At 41.5% G+C, this 21,214-nt stretch overlaps 1 protein-coding gene across 1 annotated transcript; it reads left to right on the forward strand.

The window, feature by feature from the left end:
- The first annotated feature begins 3,597 nt into the window (after positions 1 to 3,597).
- Positions 3,598 to 20,054, forward strand: LOC308115479 (complement factor H-like). The gene is made up of 18 exons (XM_080473025.1): positions 3,598 to 4,009; positions 4,150 to 4,332; positions 5,840 to 5,945; positions 6,072 to 6,148; positions 6,325 to 6,522; positions 8,120 to 8,302; positions 8,404 to 8,598; positions 8,715 to 8,888; positions 10,692 to 10,856; positions 12,019 to 12,186; positions 12,326 to 12,514; positions 12,601 to 12,786; positions 13,526 to 13,631; positions 14,803 to 14,879; positions 16,329 to 16,517; positions 18,426 to 18,608; positions 18,798 to 18,977; positions 19,473 to 20,054. The coding sequence occupies exons 1-18, from the start codon at positions 3,949 to 3,951 to the stop codon at positions 19,661 to 19,663; spliced, it is 2,811 nt and encodes a 936-aa protein (XP_080329151.1). The 5' UTR covers positions 3,598 to 3,948; the 3' UTR covers positions 19,664 to 20,054.
- Positions 20,055 to 21,214: the final 1,160 nt, after the last annotated feature.

The following is a 21,214-nucleotide window of genomic DNA, read 5'->3' on the forward strand; positions in this document are numbered from 1 at the left end:
AGAGGCTACGGAGCCTGTTACAGTGCATGCGCATCTCTCCCCCTCCCTCCTGATCATCCAGTTGTAAACAAACATGGCGGACCCGTAGTGGTATGTCTCGCGGTCCGTATTCTAGTTTTATCGTCTATGTCAGTAGTTTAATAGTTGAGACTCAGCCCTGATAGCATCCGATGCGTCATCAGTCCATACGGATGTCGGGTGCTCTCCATTTTCTTCACGTTTATGGTGTATTGCTTTCTGCACTCACGTCTGTGTAGTTTCATTACAAAATTAAGCAACAGCGCCCTCCTGCGGCCCGGCATACTAACTACATCATTGTCTCTGTGTCAGCTGCTGCAGTGTAAACACGCTCCTTTTTTCTTTTTTTTTTGCGAATTCGGTGTTGTCACATGACACGTTGTCGTGTATACAGGACCTTAGACAAATCTACCATTTCCTTTTATCAGGACTTATTTTAGTTGCTGTGGTTGTCGTTCTAGTTCTATTTTTCATCAAGTATTCACAAAGTAATTCCTGTCGGTGCATTCAAATGAAGCCCCAGCAGATGGGCTTTTTTTATTTTTTTCCAGTAGGAGACTTAAACAAATCTAAGTTTACTCCATTACAGTCTGAATATTCAGTGCCATCTGTTTTAACCCCTGCTCTGCATCTCTGCCTTTCAGTCTGTGACTTCATGAACACGCCACGAGCACCATTTTCGTCTACAAGCGATGAAAAATGCACCCTCACTGCCGCCTGTGTTTAATTATTAGATATGCGTGGAAGGTGCGAGAAAGTGCAAGAGCTTAACTGGAAGCAGCTGTGGCTGTTAGATAACTGCTGTCACCTTGTGGGCTTGTATTGATGGTGGTGGTGGTGGTGGTGGTGATTGAGGGTGGGGCATCATGTTGTACCACAAGATGTCACTGCTGGGTTATTTATGAAATGAGCGTATCCTTCTGTGAGTGCATCTGTGTGTGTGTGTGTGTGTGTGTGTGTGTGTGTGTGTGTGTGTGTGTGTGTGTGTGTGTGTGTGTGTGTGTGTGTGTGTGTGTGTGTGTGTGTGTGTGTGTGTGTGTGTGTGTGTGTGTGTGTGCGTGTGTGTGTGTCGCTATCTAGGTATATCCTCTGAGCACTTGGGGATGAAACTGTCTGGTGTCACTCCACCATGACGATTATATGCTGTCACTCTTTGCTCACATTCACACCTTACATGATTGAATGAAAATGTCTTTTGACTATTAGTGTATGTGAACCACAGCTTCCCTTCAAAATTAAGGTTTCTTATATAGATAATCCCATTAACCACCACTAATAATAATAATAATAATAATAATAATAATAATAATAATAATAATAAACTTGATACCAATAAGTCAATGAGTTCTGACTTCCGGTAGTGGCAAAACAATATTGCGGAGCATGACAATATAGTGAAGTTGGCCGAACAAATCACTTTTGAAAGGTTCATCCATCACATTTAATGCATATAAAAACATGAAAAATAATCAGTAAAACTTTCCTGTATATATCCATGATAACATTTTTTCATGTCTAGGGTTTTATATTGAAGCATTGCATAAGACCTGACTCTTTTGACAAGAGAGAACAATGCTGTTTATTTTATTTTTTGTTCCCGCGATTTGAAGCGACATTTATCATCGAGTCAGATGGAGCAAATTCATGCGTCTGCGTCAAACTGAGCCTCCTCGCGTCTAAAGTTTACGTCTGACCGCTTCGAAAGCCACACAGACTGAAAGACAAAAAATTTTCCTCTCAAGAAATTATAATTTTATATGTTGTTTCTAACATAGGCGGATAAAATCTGTCCTGTCCCACACTCTGATGACATCACTAACTGCGGGTGGTCAGAACCATAGACATAACATACGGACACGCCTGACTGACTGGCGCGGCCTATCGTAGCTGATCTTGGATGGGGCACCCTGCGCCTCAAGTCCATTTATTTCTGCTGAGGAACACACAAAAAGAACGTGTCTTCATGCTGAAATAATTTGTATTATGCTTCTTCACAAAGACTGACATATGAAATGGCATATTAATAAATGTATAAATTAAGAAACAAATTGATTGATCATTTGGAGTTCGCTCTCGCTCTCTCTCATACATGCGTAAACACCAGTAACACGTCTTCATATTTTTGCTTTTGTGGGCTGAGTATATACATTTTTTTGTAACTATTTCAGGCATATGCATGGGTGTGCACACACACACACACGTGTCCTCAGTCATGTTGAAGTAAGTTGGGAGTATGTCCAAAAAGAGTTGCACAAAGCAAGGGACATTTTAATATGAGCAGATTCATGATGCTCACCGCTTTTTATGCGACATATAAAATACTCACAACTTCAGACTGAGGTTCATTTTCAGATAAAGGTTCACTGGTCCGCTCTCTTCAGATTTCCTTCAAGTTTTTGTTAACAAAACACCTGCAAAGTATCTCGTTCTGCGTTAACTCCCTTTGACTCTGGCACTATCCGAGAGCGAGATGCCACATTCAATATGGCGGCCATGCCGCATCACTCTCCAGCACGGAACGAGGCGTCTATGTGATGGGCGCCCTGGCACCCTTTATTGGTCAGCCGCTACTGCACCACTCAGTAATTATTATTAGACTGTAGTTTGTAAATGTATCCGGCCCTAGGATACATTCATGGATTGTGGGTTATCCTGTATATTTGGGCATTTGATGAATTAAGTTGGGCAACACATTATAATCAGTGCTGCTTGGGGAGGTTTTCTTCTAAGATAATAGACCAAAACACCAGATTCAGACAGAGCGTAAATAAAGAAATTGTAAATTTTGTGGAAAGACAGTACACAACTGAATGACATTTTAAAACCTCCCACATCCAGTGAGAAATATCTTCCATGTGTCTGCCATCACACATTTCAAGCTGAAAATCATTAAAATTCCTCAAAATCTTGAAGTTTCCCAGATCATCTAACAGAAATCCTCCATAAACAAATGGCACATAATAGCGGGGTTATTTTTTTATTTATTTTATTTTCTTAATTCATCTTAGGTCATGCCTGTAAAAAAGATCTCACAATGAAAATATATCCTTCGAGGGTTCTTCTTTTAAGTCTCTTAGTAATTGTCCTGTAAAGGAATGAAGGCATTTAGACAAATGCAACCAAAGCCAGTCTCACAAATGGACTAATAATGTTTGCATGTTAAAAGAGGTTTTAGTGGCACACACGGCCTCTGTTCAGCACAAAAAGCACAAATAAGAATAAAGTGCATTAAGTAATCGAGGCAAATCCCCAATTGCTCAACAGTTCCAGTTTGTTTCCAAACAGAGGTCAGACTCCACAATAGTTGTTTACCTGCTTTCCCCCACTCTTACAAAGATTTGCTTGTGCTTTTGTACATTCTGAACACATTCTATGTTCTCTTTTTTGTTGTTTGCTTTTTTTTACTTTTCCTCTGCTGTCTTTGGATTGTTTAATGGATTATTAAGCCATTTTCTCTCCTTGGTACAAATAGGTTCAGCTGACTTACTAAAATACCAGATATTTTGTTTGCTCTATTGATTTCTGTTAACTATTACCCAGTGAGTAGAACAAAACAAACAAACCTTTACAGAAATATTCATGTCACTGAAATGAAACATACCTTTGAAATCATCACTTTGGGACAAATACCCGTGTTCAATGTTTTTGCTGTGTGTGTGTGTGTGTGTGTGTGTGTGTGTGTGTGTGTGTGTGTGTGTGTGTGTGTGTGTGTGTGTGTGTGTGTGTGTGTGTGTGTGTGTGTGTGTGGGTGTGTTCATTTCCTCTTTTTATTTGCCCCCTTTGAGCCTGAGCTTGTACTTAGAGGCTGGGACACACATCAGTAAATGATTGTGAAATCCCTCCCTCTTCTTGAAAGTGTTCGTTGTTTTAACAGTGTTTCAGTCTCTGGTTCCAGTTCTGTCCAGTGGATGAGCGGGGCAGAGAGACAAAATGCAGGCGGTAATCAGAAGCTGCGTCCTTTTGTTGTGTGTGACCCTCGTGAAAAGCAAAAGTAAGTTCAGATTCCTTCCAAGTGACCGTGTGCCGCTTTCTCCGTGTTTCAGGCAAATGTTTAAATATTAGCTGTTGAAATGCAAACGCATTATTTATTTATTTTCTTTAAGTGTGTTTTTGTTCAACGTTGTCCCACAGATTGCACACGGGAAGCATTTATACGAGGAAAGTTGTATGGGCCTAATTTTGACACGACTGACATGGAGGCCTCCTACCCCGATGGGAGACAAGTGAGAGTGGGCTGCAATGTTGGCTTCAGTGGCTTTTTTAAGCTAATCTGTCAGAAGGGAGATTGGAGTTCAAAAGGCGCGGGATGTCAGCGTAAGTATCAGCTCGGAAATCTTTACCTGCCGTTCACCGGTGGGAATTCCTGCACCAAACGCCAAAACTGAGCAAAGCTTCATTCATCAATATTTTAGTGCTGCATAGTCTACAAAAACAACATAGCTTAAACAGTGATGTGTGTGTGTGTTTTTGAAAAATAGTGATTAATTGCAATTAACTAGAGTTAATGTAGGTGTAACAAAGCAAATATTTTGCAAATTGATTACAAAAGTGATTCATTTAAATACGTGTAAACTCACCATTTCCATTGTAACTTGTTATTTTGGAGTATTTAAAAAACTTATTGAACACAAAAGCTCTAGAACTCTAAAACATTCTAGAACTCGGGCAAAGAAAAAAAAATTTAAAACTTTAAAAATCTGGCAAATTCTACAATTTCCACAAATACGAGAAACGTTCTCGATGTCTGAAATATTGTAGGATTCCCACAAACTACGATTGTGACAAATTCTAGGAATCTTAAAAATTGTACAACACAATAATGTTCTACAAATCTTCTTTTTTTTTGACAATCCCCACAAATTCTAGAAATTCCAAAAATTCCAGAACTCTTTAAAATTCTGCCATCCTTAAATCCAGCAGCCACACCAAAACAGTTTCTCAGGCCCCATTTGTGCGACAAAGTTTCGCCTAATCCGTTGAAAAGAAGTTAGAGAATCCGACATTCTTATGGACTGATGACGAATCCGATGCTATCAGGGGAGAGTCTCATCTATTAAACTAACTATGTGGACGATAAAACTAGAAAATGCATGTTTGTTTACAGGCGCACGAGCAGAAGGAACTATTTACAACGGGCTGGCTGGGGGGGGGGGGGGGGGGGGGGGGGGTCAACTTAGAGTAAAATAAACAAAGTCTTGACTCCTTATCTAAACTAACCACACACACATGGGTCACGCCCGTCTGATCCACTGGCGAGTGGAAATCTCAGCCTTCCCTCCTTAAATACCAGTGTACTTGGTGGATTCAGCCAATCAGGTCTTAGGGATGGCACAGCTCTATTTACATACTTAATTGGCACATCACGGAGAAGAACACAGAAGACACAGTAAAACGCACAAAGAAACAACTGCCGTTGTAACAAGGGTCTATAATGTGCACACACTTTTGAGCTGTCAGCACAGTTTGCATCGGTTTGATGAGTGATTCACGCATTCATTCACAGGAGTTCAGTAAACTAGTGATCACCAGGACAAAAGATTTTTTTCCACTGATCAGCAGAGAGAGACGGCAGCTTTATAATGGTTTACTGTATGAGAAATGAAAACTAGTCCACTGGAACTTCAATATTTCTATTTATCATTAATTTGTTAATAGTCATTTGTGATGCTCCACTACCAAATGTAATGTTTGAGATGCTATTCCTGCTACATTTGTTAACTGAGACTGGTGTATTGTGTTCACCATTAGAACACATTTTCAAGTGTGATTCACTGCTACATGTTCAAATTCTTTCTCTCTTTTCATTTTTTTTTTTTTGAAGCCAGATCGTGCGGTCATCCCGGTGATGCCCCATTTTCCGATTTTCAACTGGTGAATGGAACTGATTTTGTTTTTGGCTCAAAAGTTGTGTACATCTGCAATAAAGGGTAATAAAGCAGGACTCCACTCCTCACACCCCCACCCACCCACACCTCCAAATCGGACAACTTTGTGCTTTATTTCTTTGTATTTCAAACCACTTTGTGAGCTCCATTATCTATTTTCTAACTCAGTTACCACATGGTGAGTCGCAGAAGCCACCGGAATTGCATGATGGGAGGTTGGGATGGAGCTGTTCCAGTTTGTGAAGGTAACACCTTGAATAATGCATCTCTTGTTTGTTGTTTCAATGTCACTGTGTGTTTATTTCTTTATTTCTTGATGTAATACAAAGCTTCCTTTTCCTTGCTTGCCAATAACTCAGTATGATCAAAGGTTTTATTCGCTATACCGTTGATACATCATTGTGCTTTTTTTTCCATCAAGCTCAACAGTGTCCAGTGATCCACGTGGAGAGTAATGTCAAGGTGATTGGGGATCCGGAGGAAGCAGCGTTTGGCAACGTGGTTCTATTTAGCTGCAAGTCCAATTCCGAAATCCTGAATGGACCACTAGAAGTTTATTGTGATGAAAACGGCCAGTGGAGTGGAATTGGGTGGACTGGTCGCAGTCCAAAATGTGAAGGTAAGGGCCAGCAGGTGAGAAACCCCATGAAATCAAGTAAAGACCTCTTAAAACTGGAGTATTGTCACATCTCAAATAGTGATCCCAAAACCAAATTGGTGATTGGAACTTTCAGATCCAAGCATGGCTCTAAAAGCAAAAAAAAACAAACACATCGGTCAAAGCAAAATGACAAAATCCCTGATTGAAGTGGTTATTGGGTTCGGTCTTCAGTTGTGGCAGGAAGTGAATTCGCTGTAAAAACAGAGTTCTTATCAAGCAAGTGGACACTATTGACACTATTGGGAGAAGGTGGCGGCGTGCTGGTGAGCACCAGAAAAACCTCTGTTTAAGGCTGTTTCTTTATATATGGAGTGTGCATGTTGCCTCCCTGAGGCTAAACTAATTTTTATCCAAACACTTTGTTTGTTTGTTTGTCATAGTTATTTAGGATAACTATGCATGCGCGTTCCAGCGCGCACATGACTATATCAGTCATGTTTTAATCCTGTTCAGCAGCGATGGCTGAATTAAGTTTCATGAACCACTGTCTTTATTTTCTGGAGTCACAAGATGGCGCTGTCTGTTCAACAAATGTTTGAAAGCACGCTTCATTGCCGGTCTTTCAGCCTCTTCAGAAAAATAAATAAAGTGGTTCATGAAGTTTAATTTAGCCATCACTAGTGTTTAGCATTGCATGTAACCTCACTACTGTATGAGCCCTGCAGCTCATTAACATGTCGGCGGGCGGACTTACGTGATGCACCTGAACGCATCACTCAAAGCTGTCAGCTCCCGCAGTTATAACCTGCGGTTAAAACCGGACCAACATGGCGACACGGACACAAGCTTTCTCTTTTATTACTGAAACAAGTCAGCGAAATGTATTTCTCAAAACATTTGAAGCGAGAAATAAGCTGTGCAGTTGAAAAGTTAAAACGTGTGCAGGCTGTGGTGGGGCGTGGCCTACGAGTTCAACAGCTTTTTCAAGTATGAACTCCGACATCACAGCCAAAATGTTCCTGCTGTTCTTGTGGGTTCTTATGGGAGCATGCAGGGGCCTGAATTGACCCGATGTTGTACGAGCATCTTGTATGGCAACGGTCAGCTGTGTGAGTGTGTTGATGACTGTGACAGAACATGCAGGAAAAAAAATAATGCATGGGTTTTATATAGCACTTTTCAGGACACTCAAAGACGCTTTACATTGCATTATTCATTCACTCGATGGTGGTAAGTTATGTATGTAGGGGCAGACTGATAGAAGCAAGGCTGCCAATCTGTGCCATCGTCCACTCTGACCACCACCAACCACTCACTCACTCTCACACTGCATTCAACAAGGCAGTTCGGGGTTCAGTGTCTTGCCCATAGACACTTTGGCAGAAATGGGAATTGAACCTGTAACCTTCCAATTGGGAGACAACCGCTCTACCAACTGGGCCATGCCACCCAATGCCATATATAAGCTGTTACTTTTTGGATGAAATACCACATACCCATAGCACGCATACAATGTCCATTGATTGAGGAAATACGAAGTACTTGTTTATATCCTGTGAGTTTCTTTTTTAATCATGTTTCTTTATTTCAATGCATGCGTGTGTTCTTTTAACAGAGATAAAATGCAGTCCACCCATTATTGAAAACGGTGTTGTACTTGGAGATGTCAATGAGTACAGAGAAAATGAACCGCTGAATTACAGGTGCAATCCCCAGTTTAAAGTAGCGAGTGGAATGTCTTCAAAATGCATGAAAGTGGGACAAAAAGCAGAGTGGACTCCAACACCTATGTGTGAACGTAAGAGTGATTTCTGATTCACTGGTCACATCACACTGAATCTCAACCTAACATATCTTGTCACTAAAAGAGAGGATTTTGTTTTCCTCCAACAAATACAGAGATAAAATGTAATCTGCAACTGCCGGCACTCAGAGGAACTACATATGAACCTGATTTTAAAAGTGTGTTCTTACCTGGAGAAACACTGCAAGTCACCTGTGGGAGCACATACTGGATTGGGAAGACTGACCAAACCTCGGCAAAGACGAAATGTAAAGTAGATGGAGAGTGGACTATCAGACCATTATGCCAAGGTAAGAAAACAACAACACACATGAACTTCAGAGTCCAGACACATTTTGAAATTGTTAAGTCTTTCTCTGACACACAGTTATTTCTAAGAAGAAATGTGTTGTTTTTATGAATACAGAGGTTATATGCTCCCATCCACAAGACCCACATCTGTGGTACTGGAGCGTCTGGCAACAGAAAAAAATTGGTGACACTGCATCTTATAACTGTAAGAGTGGCTACGAGAATACAAATGGTGCCCGATGGGCCACATGCACCAGAGAAGGATGGACACCAAAACCACTTTGTCAAGGTATTCTGAAGTTCACCTCCTGTTATTCATCTTACAGTTTTATTTCATTTAAAAAATAACAACTGTCGTTCTGGAGTTCAGAGATCTGAAGACCCACAGATAGGAACTGTTCCTCAGTCTTTTGATCCTACAACTCCAGGACCTCAATCTCCTGCCCGAAGGCCACAAGTTGAACAGCAGCTGTCCACGATGATCAAAAGCTTTGCCGTCTCATAAAGAGCAGCTCTGTTACTATTTCACTTAAGCCCTGTTAAGGGGGTGGGATGCCTCATTAATACTGAATTAATTCAGTCCTCCTGACGTCAAACATGATAGATGTTCCGCATTATGGCGCAGCATTAGCCTGTATCCATCTTTTGGTTGATTAGCAGATTTGAAAAATGTGAGCTTCGCTTTTTTACTCTCTTTTTGAGCAATTAAAGTAATTTCCAATTACATTTCCAGGTAACTACTACCTGTATTCTTATTAAGTGATTTGTTAACACTATATAAAACTGTGGCAGTGTCAATTCACTCGATACACAAAGATCCAACAGTTTTAATTGAGAACATTAACTCAAGATTTGAGACTCAAATGCAATAACTCACATTGTAAATGCATGTTTTGGGGCATTGGTATGAATATAAGAAAAATAAATGAAAATTTTTGTGCACTGACTTTTGCCTGAAAGTGGGTGGGCAAACTTTCTACACACAAAAGAAAAATCAAAAATGAAAAGAGAAAAGATAGGAGTTCTCTCTTTCTTATTTCCCACTCAGTTCATTTTGTCAAGTAGTACAGAAAGCAGATAAACTCTGGGCGTGTTCACATTCCCCAGTTTGGTCTGGACCGCAGTTCTCTTCAGGGAAAAAAACGTTTTGTTTGGGCAACAAGAGCACTCCCACCAACTCTGAACCGGAGCTAACAAGAGATCTCTCTCTGGTCCCCTTGAAAACATCAGTCTCGGTTTATTTACAGGAGAGGACATGACGTAGTGCGCAATGCATTCTGGGTAGTAACAAACAAAGCTAACCCAGCAAATCAGAAGAAGCAGATGCTGAAAGAAAAAGTTGGAAAATATCTCGCGGCCAGACGTGGAGTAGTGAGGAAGATGTACTGAGGAAGAAATAGTGAGGAAGGCGCTCATTGATTTTGGGTCTGAAGACTATATATCACCGTTGTTTGTGAATACCCATTATAGACCGATACCCAAGGTGTGAAAAATTCCCGGATCCCCCTCCCTCGCAAGTGATCCGAGTCCTGGACTATCCCAATGTGAAAGGCCCCTTAGACATCTCAGACCCTTCTAGCTGATACGGGGGTCTCCGAGCTGCCCCCAGTTCAACCTCTTCGGCAGAGCAGGGGCCAACCTGAGAGCCATGATACAACTTTAATGGGAGACATTGTGATCAAATGAACCACCTCAACTGGTCGGTCTTCACTTGGAGGAGTTGTAGGTCAGCATTGGATTTCTCCTGGATGATCCAGCTCCTCAGTCTATCACAAAGAGTGAGTCCGACCTCCCTCCAGAGAAAACTCTATGCAACTACCTAGATGTTGGACCAATCTCAAGATCCGTAAAGGTTTTGAATAGGGGCAACTTGTGCACCAATTCTCCTCCAACTTCCGACAATGCAAGAACTTCTCACAGATGTGGGAGTTGAAACAGGGTCCTCAGCCAGCTCTTTCCTCCACTTGTTCACAATGTCTTTGGTTCTGTCAGGTCTGGGCTGAAGTCTTTCCTGCTATCCAGTCTGACTCACCACCAGATGATCACCTGACATGTGATTTTTTTTTGTTCCAATAATTTTTTTTTCTTTCAGGGACACAATGTCAACAGAAGAACATCGAGAATGCATACATTACCAACAACAACAAGCAGAGCTACAGCCATGAAGAAGCCGTCAGTTACGTATGCAGAAGCACCGGCAAACAATTTACTATGTCCTGTCATGATGGTGCTTGGAGAGGAGCGGAAAGGTGCCCAAGTAAGATCATGCAACTATACTACATTTTACAGACAGTTTATAGACTCATTACGGCATGAGTTTGATGCAACACTTAACTGACATTCTCATCTGAAGCTGAAATTCATTTAAGAGTTGCAAACTGTAATGACCCATTTAAACCAGACTGAGCATTTAAAGCATTTTGAACTGTGATCGTTTTGTCAACAAATACATTTCTGCTCTGAAATGATTTGTGATAGTTAGTTAGTTAGTTAGTTAGTTAGTTAGTTAGTTAGTTAGTTAGTTAGTTAGTTAGTTAGTTAGTTAGTTAGTTAGTTAGTTAGTTAGTTAGTTAGTTCCCAATAATACCAATACAAATAAGTCATTGGTCAGGGTAAAGTCTATTTCCAATTACTTAAAATAAACAAACAAACAAACAAATAAATAAACAGGTAAATAGGTACATCTGAAGCTGGTATTTCATGAACATGCAACCATTTCATGACAGCAAGCAGTGTACATTAATGAAGCATTATGCTAATCTCATTATTTTGATGGGATTGATGATTACCATTATCAAGATTCATGCGGGAGCAATGGAATATCAAATGATATTACTTGGATGAATGAATGAATGGTTTATTTCATTTACAGTGCAACAATTGAAATTTGGGGCCGTCGGTGTTAACAGTGGCTCATTACAATGTTAGTTTGACACGCTAATATTTAAAAGGGACACGTTTACCAAAATGTTTGTCCATTGACTTGTTAGCTGAGCGTAGTTGTTCCCGCCTTTTCCACAGAGGAAGAAAATACCCTTTTACAAAATTTCCCTGCAATTTTGTAGTGAATACTTCTTATTCACAACGGCCACAGGCCATGTTAATTAAAAACTGGCCACGCGAGCAGGAAATGTCCCAATGCACCATATTATCACGTTTCCCAATGACACCGTTTTCAGAAGTGTGAAATGATATTAATGTTTATTGCACTTTTCTCAGAATGTTTTGGGGTTGTTGTAAATAGTGTATAGATTGTATGAATGTTGTTGTTTGTTTTTGTTTTTTTAAAAGATTGCTTTACTGCTGGCTGTACTGCAAATTTCTCCTTCAGATAATAAACCTTACTAGGACCTTGTTGATGTAGCCTGCCCAGTTTGCTAAATGTAATAACTAAAAATACTTTATGTCTTTTCTTTTAGGTGATGATTCCTGTGTGAAAGAGACGTTTCCAAATGGATTTTTTGTTGGGCCTTTCAAAAATACCATCTTCTACACCTGTGATGTCGGTTATAAGCTTCCCACCAATGGCTGGTGGGGAACTGCCAAGTGTCTTGGTGGTCAGTGGTCTGAACTCCAAGCATGTATCGGTAAATGTCTGTCTGTCTGTCTACAGTATGTACTATCAGTCTCTGTTAGTCATTGTATAGAAGCTCACCAACGACACGGTGACTTTTATTGCAGTCTTGATTACACAATCTAAACCTGATGCTTTTTAATCCATCCCAGAGAAGACAAAGTGTGGAGAGCCTCCAGAGATTCCTAATGGGAAAGCAACACCACTTCGATGGGATTACAAAGAGGCTCAAATCCTACAGATAACCTGCAAAAATGGATACTCCCCTGATATTGACCAATTGACCTGTCAGGATGGAAACTGGCATTCAAATGGAACATCACTCACAACACTATGTAGACGTGAGTGCCATTTTATTTTTCTTGTAGTAAATACTCATTGGTAGGGTGTACATTTTTTAAAAAGTACACTATGTGTTCTCTTGCAGTGATCACTCCTGTCTGCAGTCATCCACCCAAAGTTGAAAACGCTGTTGTTTTGGAGGCTTATCAGAGAGAGTTCCTCTCTGACTCTACGATAACTTATCACTGCCGTGACAATTTCACAATGGAGGGAGAGGACACGATTAAATGCATAGCAGGACAATGGGAGGAAAAGAACACCGCATGCATACGTATGTACACTTTTCAAAGCCATTTTTGTTTGGAAGCCACATATAGACGCTTACCTCAGCACAATGTAATCAGATAAACTGGACTCGGTCTTATACCTATATGTGGTTTCATCAGTCCATGCTGTTCCTTTGACTAGTCTGACAGACTGTTCAGGGAAATGACCTGGTGGAGAGGTGTGCTCAATTGTGCAGACTAAGCAGCTAAACCATGTTGGTAGACTTGTGGAGTTGTAGGAAATGCTGGTTGAAGAATGGGATCCATCCCCACCATGTGTGGACAAAGTAGGACCAGACCAACTCTGATAAAAAAAAAGGGGGACATTTCACTTGGATGGTATAGCCCATCTGATCTACTTCCATGCAGGCAGAGTGTGTGGTGTGTCAAACACAGAATAAAGAATTGTGTGCTTTGAGAAAAAAAAAAGTGTTAGATCATTTATATCATTTAATCTCGACGAGCACACATTTGAAGCGGCTCACTAGGAGTCCTTCTGGTTCTCATGATTGCCTACACCAGCTGTGGACATTCCAAATAAAGCTCGAATATCCCAGTTGCATCACAAACACAGTTATGAGGAGGCAGATGAAATAATGTGAGTATAAGATATAATCACTAACAGTTTGCTGGTAGTTTAAACGAAGGTGATTCAACAATAAAAGAAAACAAAATTAAGAAACGTGTTCAATTTTCTATTCAGACTGGTGATTAACCGTCTTCCTTTCTCTTTTTTTCCTTCAGAAAAACCATGTCCATTGCCCAAAGATACTCCCAATGGGACTTATAGGATGATTTTTGGTAAAGAGTTTGTTTATGGAACCATTATCAAGTACACTTGCGATGAAGGGTATGTAACATCTAGTGACAGTTTAGATCTTAGATGTCGATGCATGTTCTCATTTGTCCAGGGAGGAGGTGACAGTAAACATCGCATCCATTTGTATTTAAAACCTAATAACACACTGGGACAGACACTGCTACATCTAAGGGACCAGGTGTGATTAAACCATTATGACAACGACATGATTTCATTGCATCTATCAGTATTCACTTGGTCCCTCCACATTCTGTTTTCAGAACTAAAGATTTAAAGAAGTTGCTCTTTTTGATATTCCTCACTTTCTGATCAGATCGTGGATATTGGGGCCGGCTGGGCTTCAGGAGTAGGATTTGGCATTCTGAGGTTTGCCCATGGCTGCAATAGCGTATCAGTGAGCTGTATTACCAATTAACGCAGGAATCCATGGGTATCACACCTCAAGAGTTTACCTGAGCTCCCCACCATCCATGCTGTTAGACTATCCAGCTTAGTCTCGGAAACACAATGAACTGAATCATTTTGAATAAGAAGTGAAGAATCTTCCAAAACACCAAGTCCAGTTAAATCGATTCAATGGCTATGAGATACAGTATGAGCTGAGAACACAGCTTCTATTGCTGTTGTTAGATCGTTAGAACTCACACACGTGTTACAGTTCTTCCAATTAAAATCACAAATTCTCTCAACTTTCAAAACTCCAACACATTCTGGAACTCTCACACTAAATGGAATTCTGAAAAATTTTGGAATCCTCACAAATTCTAGAACTCTCAAAAGTTTTAGAAATACCACATTTTTAGAACTCAGAATTCTTACACATATGAGAAGTCCGGCACATTCTGGAACTCGTACGAACGTTAAAACGCTCTCACACATTCCACTTCTGTCACAAACATGTGGATATTTATACACTGAAGAAATCTCAGAAATTCCTAGTTTTTCAGAAGCTTTCATCTCAGTGTCGTTGTCACCGGTATCCTCCTGCGGTCTGTGACTCTCACTAACTTGTTTGGAAGTGACAAGAAGAGATGTGAGATTTTTCTGATATGGTTCCCTAAAGTGTTAAAATTACCAACCGAACAACCGTTTGTATCTGTGGCGCTGTTAGTAAAAGTCAAACAGGTCATGTATAATGTAAAGATCTCCTTTTCAGTGATCATGTGTTTTTTAATGTCAAACTTGTAATATTTCTTCACAGTTATCTAATGATAGGTGAGTATAATACCCGCACATGTTTGCTGGATGGATGGACCAACAGCGTGCCAATATGTGAACGTAAGTCTCTGCCTCACAAAAGCAACATCTTTGTTTCATTTTTTTTTTTTTTTTCAGTAAAGACTGAAATAGTTTTTAACATATTTTATTGATGTTAATGCAATGGAGTTTGAGTTGAGGGATAAACTACATAGACTTTAAACTAAAAATGAAAAGTACATGTAAAAATAAAACTCTTCAAATGTAAAAAAAAAAAAATAAATGATTATGAATAAAGCAAACTTCCAAATGAAGACGAATTATTCTTTGGGAATTTAAAAGGAAAAGTCGGCACAGTGTGACAAACACATGAAAAAATATCACAAGTCTTCGTTGGTTTCTCCACTGCATCAGACAAAGGAGCTTAAACTTAAGTTTTTCTCTTTGCAAATACATAAGTGAAACAGAATGCAAAACACAACCAAGGATGTCAAACTCATTACAGTTCACGAGCCACATTATGTGCTTCTGAGCTGAACTGATTAAAAGGTAACCGGATTGACGGTAAGTACCAACAAACTCAACAATTTCCTCATCAAACTGTTTCCGTGGCCTGTTCTGCTTTTCTGGAGGCCACTGGAGCTGACTTTGCTGAACTCATTCATCTTCTCCTGCTTATCCGTTACCGGGGGTGACAGTCTGAGCACTGTCACCCAGCTCACATTGTACCAGCTAAGAACCTTCCTGCGGGTGGTGAGCCCACGGGAAGGTGGCCCCCGGTGTGGGACATGAACCCACTACCTTGAGACTGCGAGTCTCATGCTCTACCAACTGAGCTAGCCGCGGGCAGAAATTTGAACTTTGCTGAACTGCGACGGTAAAATGCTTTGGGGCAGCATAGCTCAGTTTGTAGAGTGGTCGTCGCCTAAATGGAAGCTTTCAGGTTCAATTCCCATCTCTGCCTTTTTACGATAGGGGGCAATAGAAATGAAGTCAATTCACCAAAAGTCAGAGTTTCTGAGCCACTGGAGGTTCCAGGCTCTGGGTGATGTCTTCATCCTGGCTGCCTGTGTGTCTCTGAGCCTTGTTTTTGCAGGCTTTGTGTCAGAAGCAAATGCTCACCATGGTCAAGTGTCCATTTCCAAAGATCATCATGATCAGGTCTTTCTTCTTTGGGGGTTTCATTAGCTTCCCAGCATTGTTTGATTCTGCTGATATAAATTGTTTTATTATACGAAAGTTTGGACGTTAAAATCTGACTCGGACCTTCTTTGAATTTATGCTAAATAGTCTGCAACTTTGATTGTTGTTTCAATATCAAACACACTTGTTTAACTTCTCGTCTTGCTTCTGTATATTTGCATAGAGAGCCTTGGCTGTCTAGTGAAAACCCACTTTCTGACTGTGGCAAAAAAAAAAAAAAAGAATATTCACAAGATAGTGAAACTCTGTAAATACTTCATAATGTCTGTGTGAAAATTCCAAGAGCAATCTTTGCAGCTTTTAAGAGAATGCTTCCATTCTTTTCAGGCGCCACCTGCAAAACACACGTGACACATCCGAAGCTCAGCGTGACCGGATTGCTGACGAGCGGAGAAATAATGGAATATGGACACACTTTAGAGTTTAAGTGCAACGATGACTACCACCTGGATGGGGCTTCCCAAATTCGGTGTTTACAAAGCGGCGAGTGGAGTGCTCCCTTCCCAACCTGCTCTGGTACGTTGTTATTCATTCAATTCAATTCAAAAAAAATTGCATGGCACCAAATACAACAGTCATTTCAAGGCACTTTCACAGAGATGAAAACATAGCAATTCCACCTGAGCAAGCATAAGGGATGATGGAGAGGAAAAAGATAGGGATGCACTGATACCACTTTTTTCCAAAACGAGTACTGTATGCGTACTTGCATCTGAGTACTCACTGATACCGAGTACTTAAATTTACTAAAAGTTATTGTTTTTTTATGACACTGCCACTCATACTGTAAGAAAACATTGCGTGTGTGGCCCCTTTAACAGACACGCTGCTAGCTTGACCAGTGTGCCTGAGAGAGCGAGCGTGCTATGGAGCGGGTCTCGCACGAAGCTGTACATAAAACTAAATGGCAAATAAATGCAATATGTGTTCATCTCAGAAACTAAAGGCCTCTTCATACTCCATAAGAACAAGACGAAAGTTCGGCAGTGCGGGGTCCTGTCGAACAAAATGACGTCATTTCCTTCGGCCAGCTCCTTCTGGCCGAACAAATTTGTTTCGGCTGTGCCAACCGCCCTGGCCGAACTATGTAGGAGCCGCACTGCCAAAACTTCTGCACTGCCGTGTGCTGCGCATGCGTGTTCTAGTTCGCTCATGACTATCGATAATATTTTAATCATATTTAGCTTGAAACAGCGCTACTGTACGAGCGCCGCAGCTCGTTAAAATGTCGGAGTGTAGGCTGACGTGATGCACCTGAACGCCTCACGAACAGCTGTCAGCTCCTGTAGTTAAAACTGGACTAACATCGCGCTCAGACAAAAACTTTTTTATAACTGAAAAAGTTCAGAGAAATGTATTTCTGAAAGCACTGGAGGCCAGAAATAAACTGTGCTGTTGAAAAGTTTAAACGCCGCTTCACAGACTTGTGCCTGCTGCGAGGGGGCGCGGCCTGCGAGTTCGGCAGCTTCTTATCGGAGTATGAACAGTCCTGCTGAAAAAGCATTTTTTTTCTGCTGCTGGCTGACGTCACTGCCGAATTTTCTTCTTGTTCTTATGGGTTCAAAAGGGAGTATGCAGGGGCCTTAAACCGCGCTATTATGTCTTCAGTGTAACTTCCTACATAACAGGGATACGGACTCCAGTTGCCGATTCACCTTTTATTTATGTCCACACCGAACATACACTGAGGAGCTGCGGTCTGCTGCAGGATAACTCAACACACACACACTACAATACCCACAATGCCTTGTGTCCGTTCCAACTACGGCATTCCGAGTAGATCAAAATACACAACACGTACGCTGCCATAAAGCGGTATCGGGTGTCGTGGTATCGGTGGCACTTTAATGAGTACGAGCACGAGTACTCATGCCTGGTATCGAACAGATACCCGATACTGGTATCGGTGCATCCCGAGAACAAAGTCCCTTTAAACAGGAAGAAACCTGTTTAAAGGGAATAGCAGAAAATAGACTTTCTGCTATTCTGGTTGGGGTTAGAGGAGAGAGGAGAGAAAAGGTCAAGACACACACAGATTATGGGGAGGGGTTCAAACTGTGGTTCGGGTAGGGGGATAGGGATTCCTTAATTCAATTTGGTCGACAGAGCTTGCTGCAGTTGGATGGGGCAGGAGGCTCAGACAATGAGACCTGTCAGTGACATATAGTAGTGAAACACAGTGAGTCAGCCAATTCAGGGTGAAAACAGCTCAATTTATGACTTTACCATCAGAGGTCTTTGTGATCTGTTGGAGCCATGATCACAGAAAAGTTCATTCAAATTGTTTCTTGATTGACACATTTGGAGCATGCCATTCAGAAATGAGTTTCTGTCATCTCAACAACCTTTGCAGTGAGGTAGCCTCTCAACTCTGGTTCATTAGATAAATATGATGATAAAACTCTCATGTATTCTTCCCAACAGAAACGTGCAAAATCACTGGAGTGCCACGAAACGTAAACCATCAACATGTGCCGGGCAATGAGCTACTGAAAGGAAGGAATCTGACATTTTCATGCCAACTGCGCAACCACTTCATTCAAGGCCATGCAACTGTTGAGTGTTTGGATAATGGACAGTGGAGTCATCCGTTTCCAACGTGTGGCAGTAAGCCAATTCTGTCACTACTTATGGGTGTAAATGATCCCGATGTGAACAGCTGTGTCTCAAGCAGAAATGAAAAGCCAGATTGTGCAAGAAATGAAACACCCTTATACAAAAAGGTTCTGATCATTTGCTGAAGGTGAAAATGCCACTAAAGTTGTGATTTGTGTCACTTGATTTTATCTCTTGCAGCTCCTGTGAACTGTGGGAGTCCTCCACCTCTTGTTGACGGTGATACCAAACAAAGTCTGAAATACGTCTACAGCCATAATGAAAGGGTTGAATTCCGCTGTCAGAACCTTTACACCATGGAGGGCGAGCCATACAGAACCTGCTTCAATGGTGAATGGAGGGGAGACATGAATTGCCTCAGTAAGTCTGGCTTCCCTTTATATTTACAAAAGTGTATTTTGTCAAAGGGTTGCAGGGATTACCACTCTGGTGTGTCAGCAAGAGGGTTCCAGGTTCCATCCTAGGTGGGACTTGGAGGGACTGTCTGTGTGAAGTATGGATGTTCTTCCTGGGCATGTGTGGGCTTTTTTTCTTTCTTTATAGTCTAGTCTCTTCCCACAGTTCAAAAATATGGATATGGTGATAATGGGTGCTGTAAATGTCCCATAGGTGTGAGTGTCAGTGTGTGTGATTTGTCCTGTGATGGACTGTGTAACCCGCCTTCACCCAAAGTCAGTTAGAATTGGCTCCGGTCCTCAGCAACCCAAACTTCGATGAAGTGGCAGTAAAGTTGACTGGATGCAGAAAGTCATTGTTTTTTTTCAACCAAGAATAATTGTAGCTTTTTGTGTAGCATGCAGTACTTTCCTGTATTTTATTCACAAGCAATGCTTCTTTATGTGTGTTCTCTTGCAGAACCATGCACCGTGAACGCAGAAGCCATGAAGACACGGAATATTCGGTTCAGATTTGTAGATCGAAAAAAGTTGTACCCCCGTCATAATGATGAAGTAGAGTTTTTGTGCACAAGAGGAGGTCCTGTACAGACAAGCCTCATGCGTACGATATGTCTCGACGGGGAGATTCACCTGCCAACTTGCCAGTGAAAATTGAAAAACATCTGAATGGCATGAACACAGTGATATGATCTGTAGGCTTTTTTTTTTTTTCAGGACTGTGTGTGGTCATGAATAAAATAGCCTTAATAGTAACTCTTTTGTGCCTCAACATTAGAAAAATCTTTGGGTCCTATCTTTGTTTTTAATTTTATGGACGCTGATATTTGACATATTCCATAAATGTTGGGCATAAAAAAAAAAAGACTACAGTGTACTCCTGTGTCATTTGTTTTTATGCTTTTGTATCACTCTTCCCACCCTCGTTTTTTGTTTAGTTTTTTTTTTTTTTTACATGGAACTTTCTTGGTCCTCTTTCCTGTTTTGATTTGTTTTCTGATAATATTTTCAATTCAATTTGCCAACACGGAAGTATTTCTGCAAACCGTGCATGCACACTTTTTGGAAGCCTGTTATCAGGGTGGCACTAGAGTGCGCTGTCGAAGAACACAACGAGAACAGATTTGCTGTGGCAGTCTTGAAAGACGTCATTAACAGTAAAATGTCAGCATGAAGTGCCCAGCGTGCAACTGCAGTCGCCGCCGACCCACTCCGCCAACTGGCATTCCACACGAGGGTGGACACCACCCCCAAAAAAAATTTGGAACAAAAATTACATGACTGTTGCTTCTGCATTTTTGCACCCTCTGCAAAATATCATATTTTGTCATGTAGTGAGGTTCGTTGTGTCACGATTCACACTCAGAGACTCAGGCGCAGACAGAGACACGGTACCAGGAGTTCTCTCAGGAATATTTTAATAAATAAACGTGCAAAGGACTCAACCCAAATAAACAAGATAGCTGAGCTGGTACACAAGGATAGAAAGAAGACGGAGAACAAGAGGGGAAGGGGTGACTAAACTACTCAGCAAACACTAACAAACTAAGAAACTGCCAAACTAAAATACTCCAAGAGGGAAAAAATCTGAACCAAAGTACAACACAGGAATCATACCCCTACTAAAGGTAACGCTCAAAAGTACGTCTTCAGGCCCAGCTAGAGACTGCGGGGAGCACACTGCCAGGTACGAAGTGGGGAGCTGGAGGAGGGCGTGGTCGGCGGTGAGGAAGCAGGACGGAGAGCATGGGCTGCAGCCTGATGGAGGGTGAACAGGGAGCCTTCCATTGAGCTGTGTCAGTGAATGGAGTCACAAGCAGGGGCCTGGTGCGGCAGGGTTGGTCCAAAGCTGCAGCAGGGGGGAAGACAGGATTAGAGCAGCGCAGAGCTGAACAGAGCGAGGCAGAACAGGGTGCAACTAACTGTCATTAGTTTACGGTCCGACGCCAAGTCTTGATCTGAAGCCAGTTTTATGGGGAGCGAGGTGAATTAATTGTTGTAGCCACAACCTGCCTCAGGTGAGTGCACTCAGGTAATCAGACTGCACTCCACACCTCACACAGCATGCAGCACACGCCCACCTAAGAAAAAGGAAAGGAGGGAGGGGGAAGGGAAAACGCTGGCACTAGGCAGAGCCAGAGGTGAAGGGCATGACATGTTGTTTCTTCGCGCGCTTCAAATCTTTGAAAAAGGGGGACGCTC

This window comes from Lipophrys pholis (genome assembly GCF_963383615.2).
Source record: "Lipophrys pholis genome assembly, chromosome: 10".
In the NCBI taxonomy this organism is placed as follows: Eukaryota; Metazoa; Chordata; class Actinopteri; order Blenniiformes; family Blenniidae; genus Lipophrys; species Lipophrys pholis.

Excerpts from the sequence above, each read along its gene's own strand:
- LOC308115479 (XM_080473025.1), top strand. The coding sequence starts at position 3,949 with ATGCAGGCGGTAATCAGAAGCTGCGTCCTTTTGTTGTGTGTGACCCTC. Across the intron at positions 8,599-8,714 it reads TATCAGACCATTATGCCAAG|AGGTTATATGCTCCCATCCA; the intron begins GTAAGAAAACAA and ends TTATGAATACAG. Across the intron at positions 12,515-12,600 it reads ACTCACAACACTATGTAGAC|TGATCACTCCTGTCTGCAGT; the intron begins GTGAGTGCCATT and ends GTTCTCTTGCAG.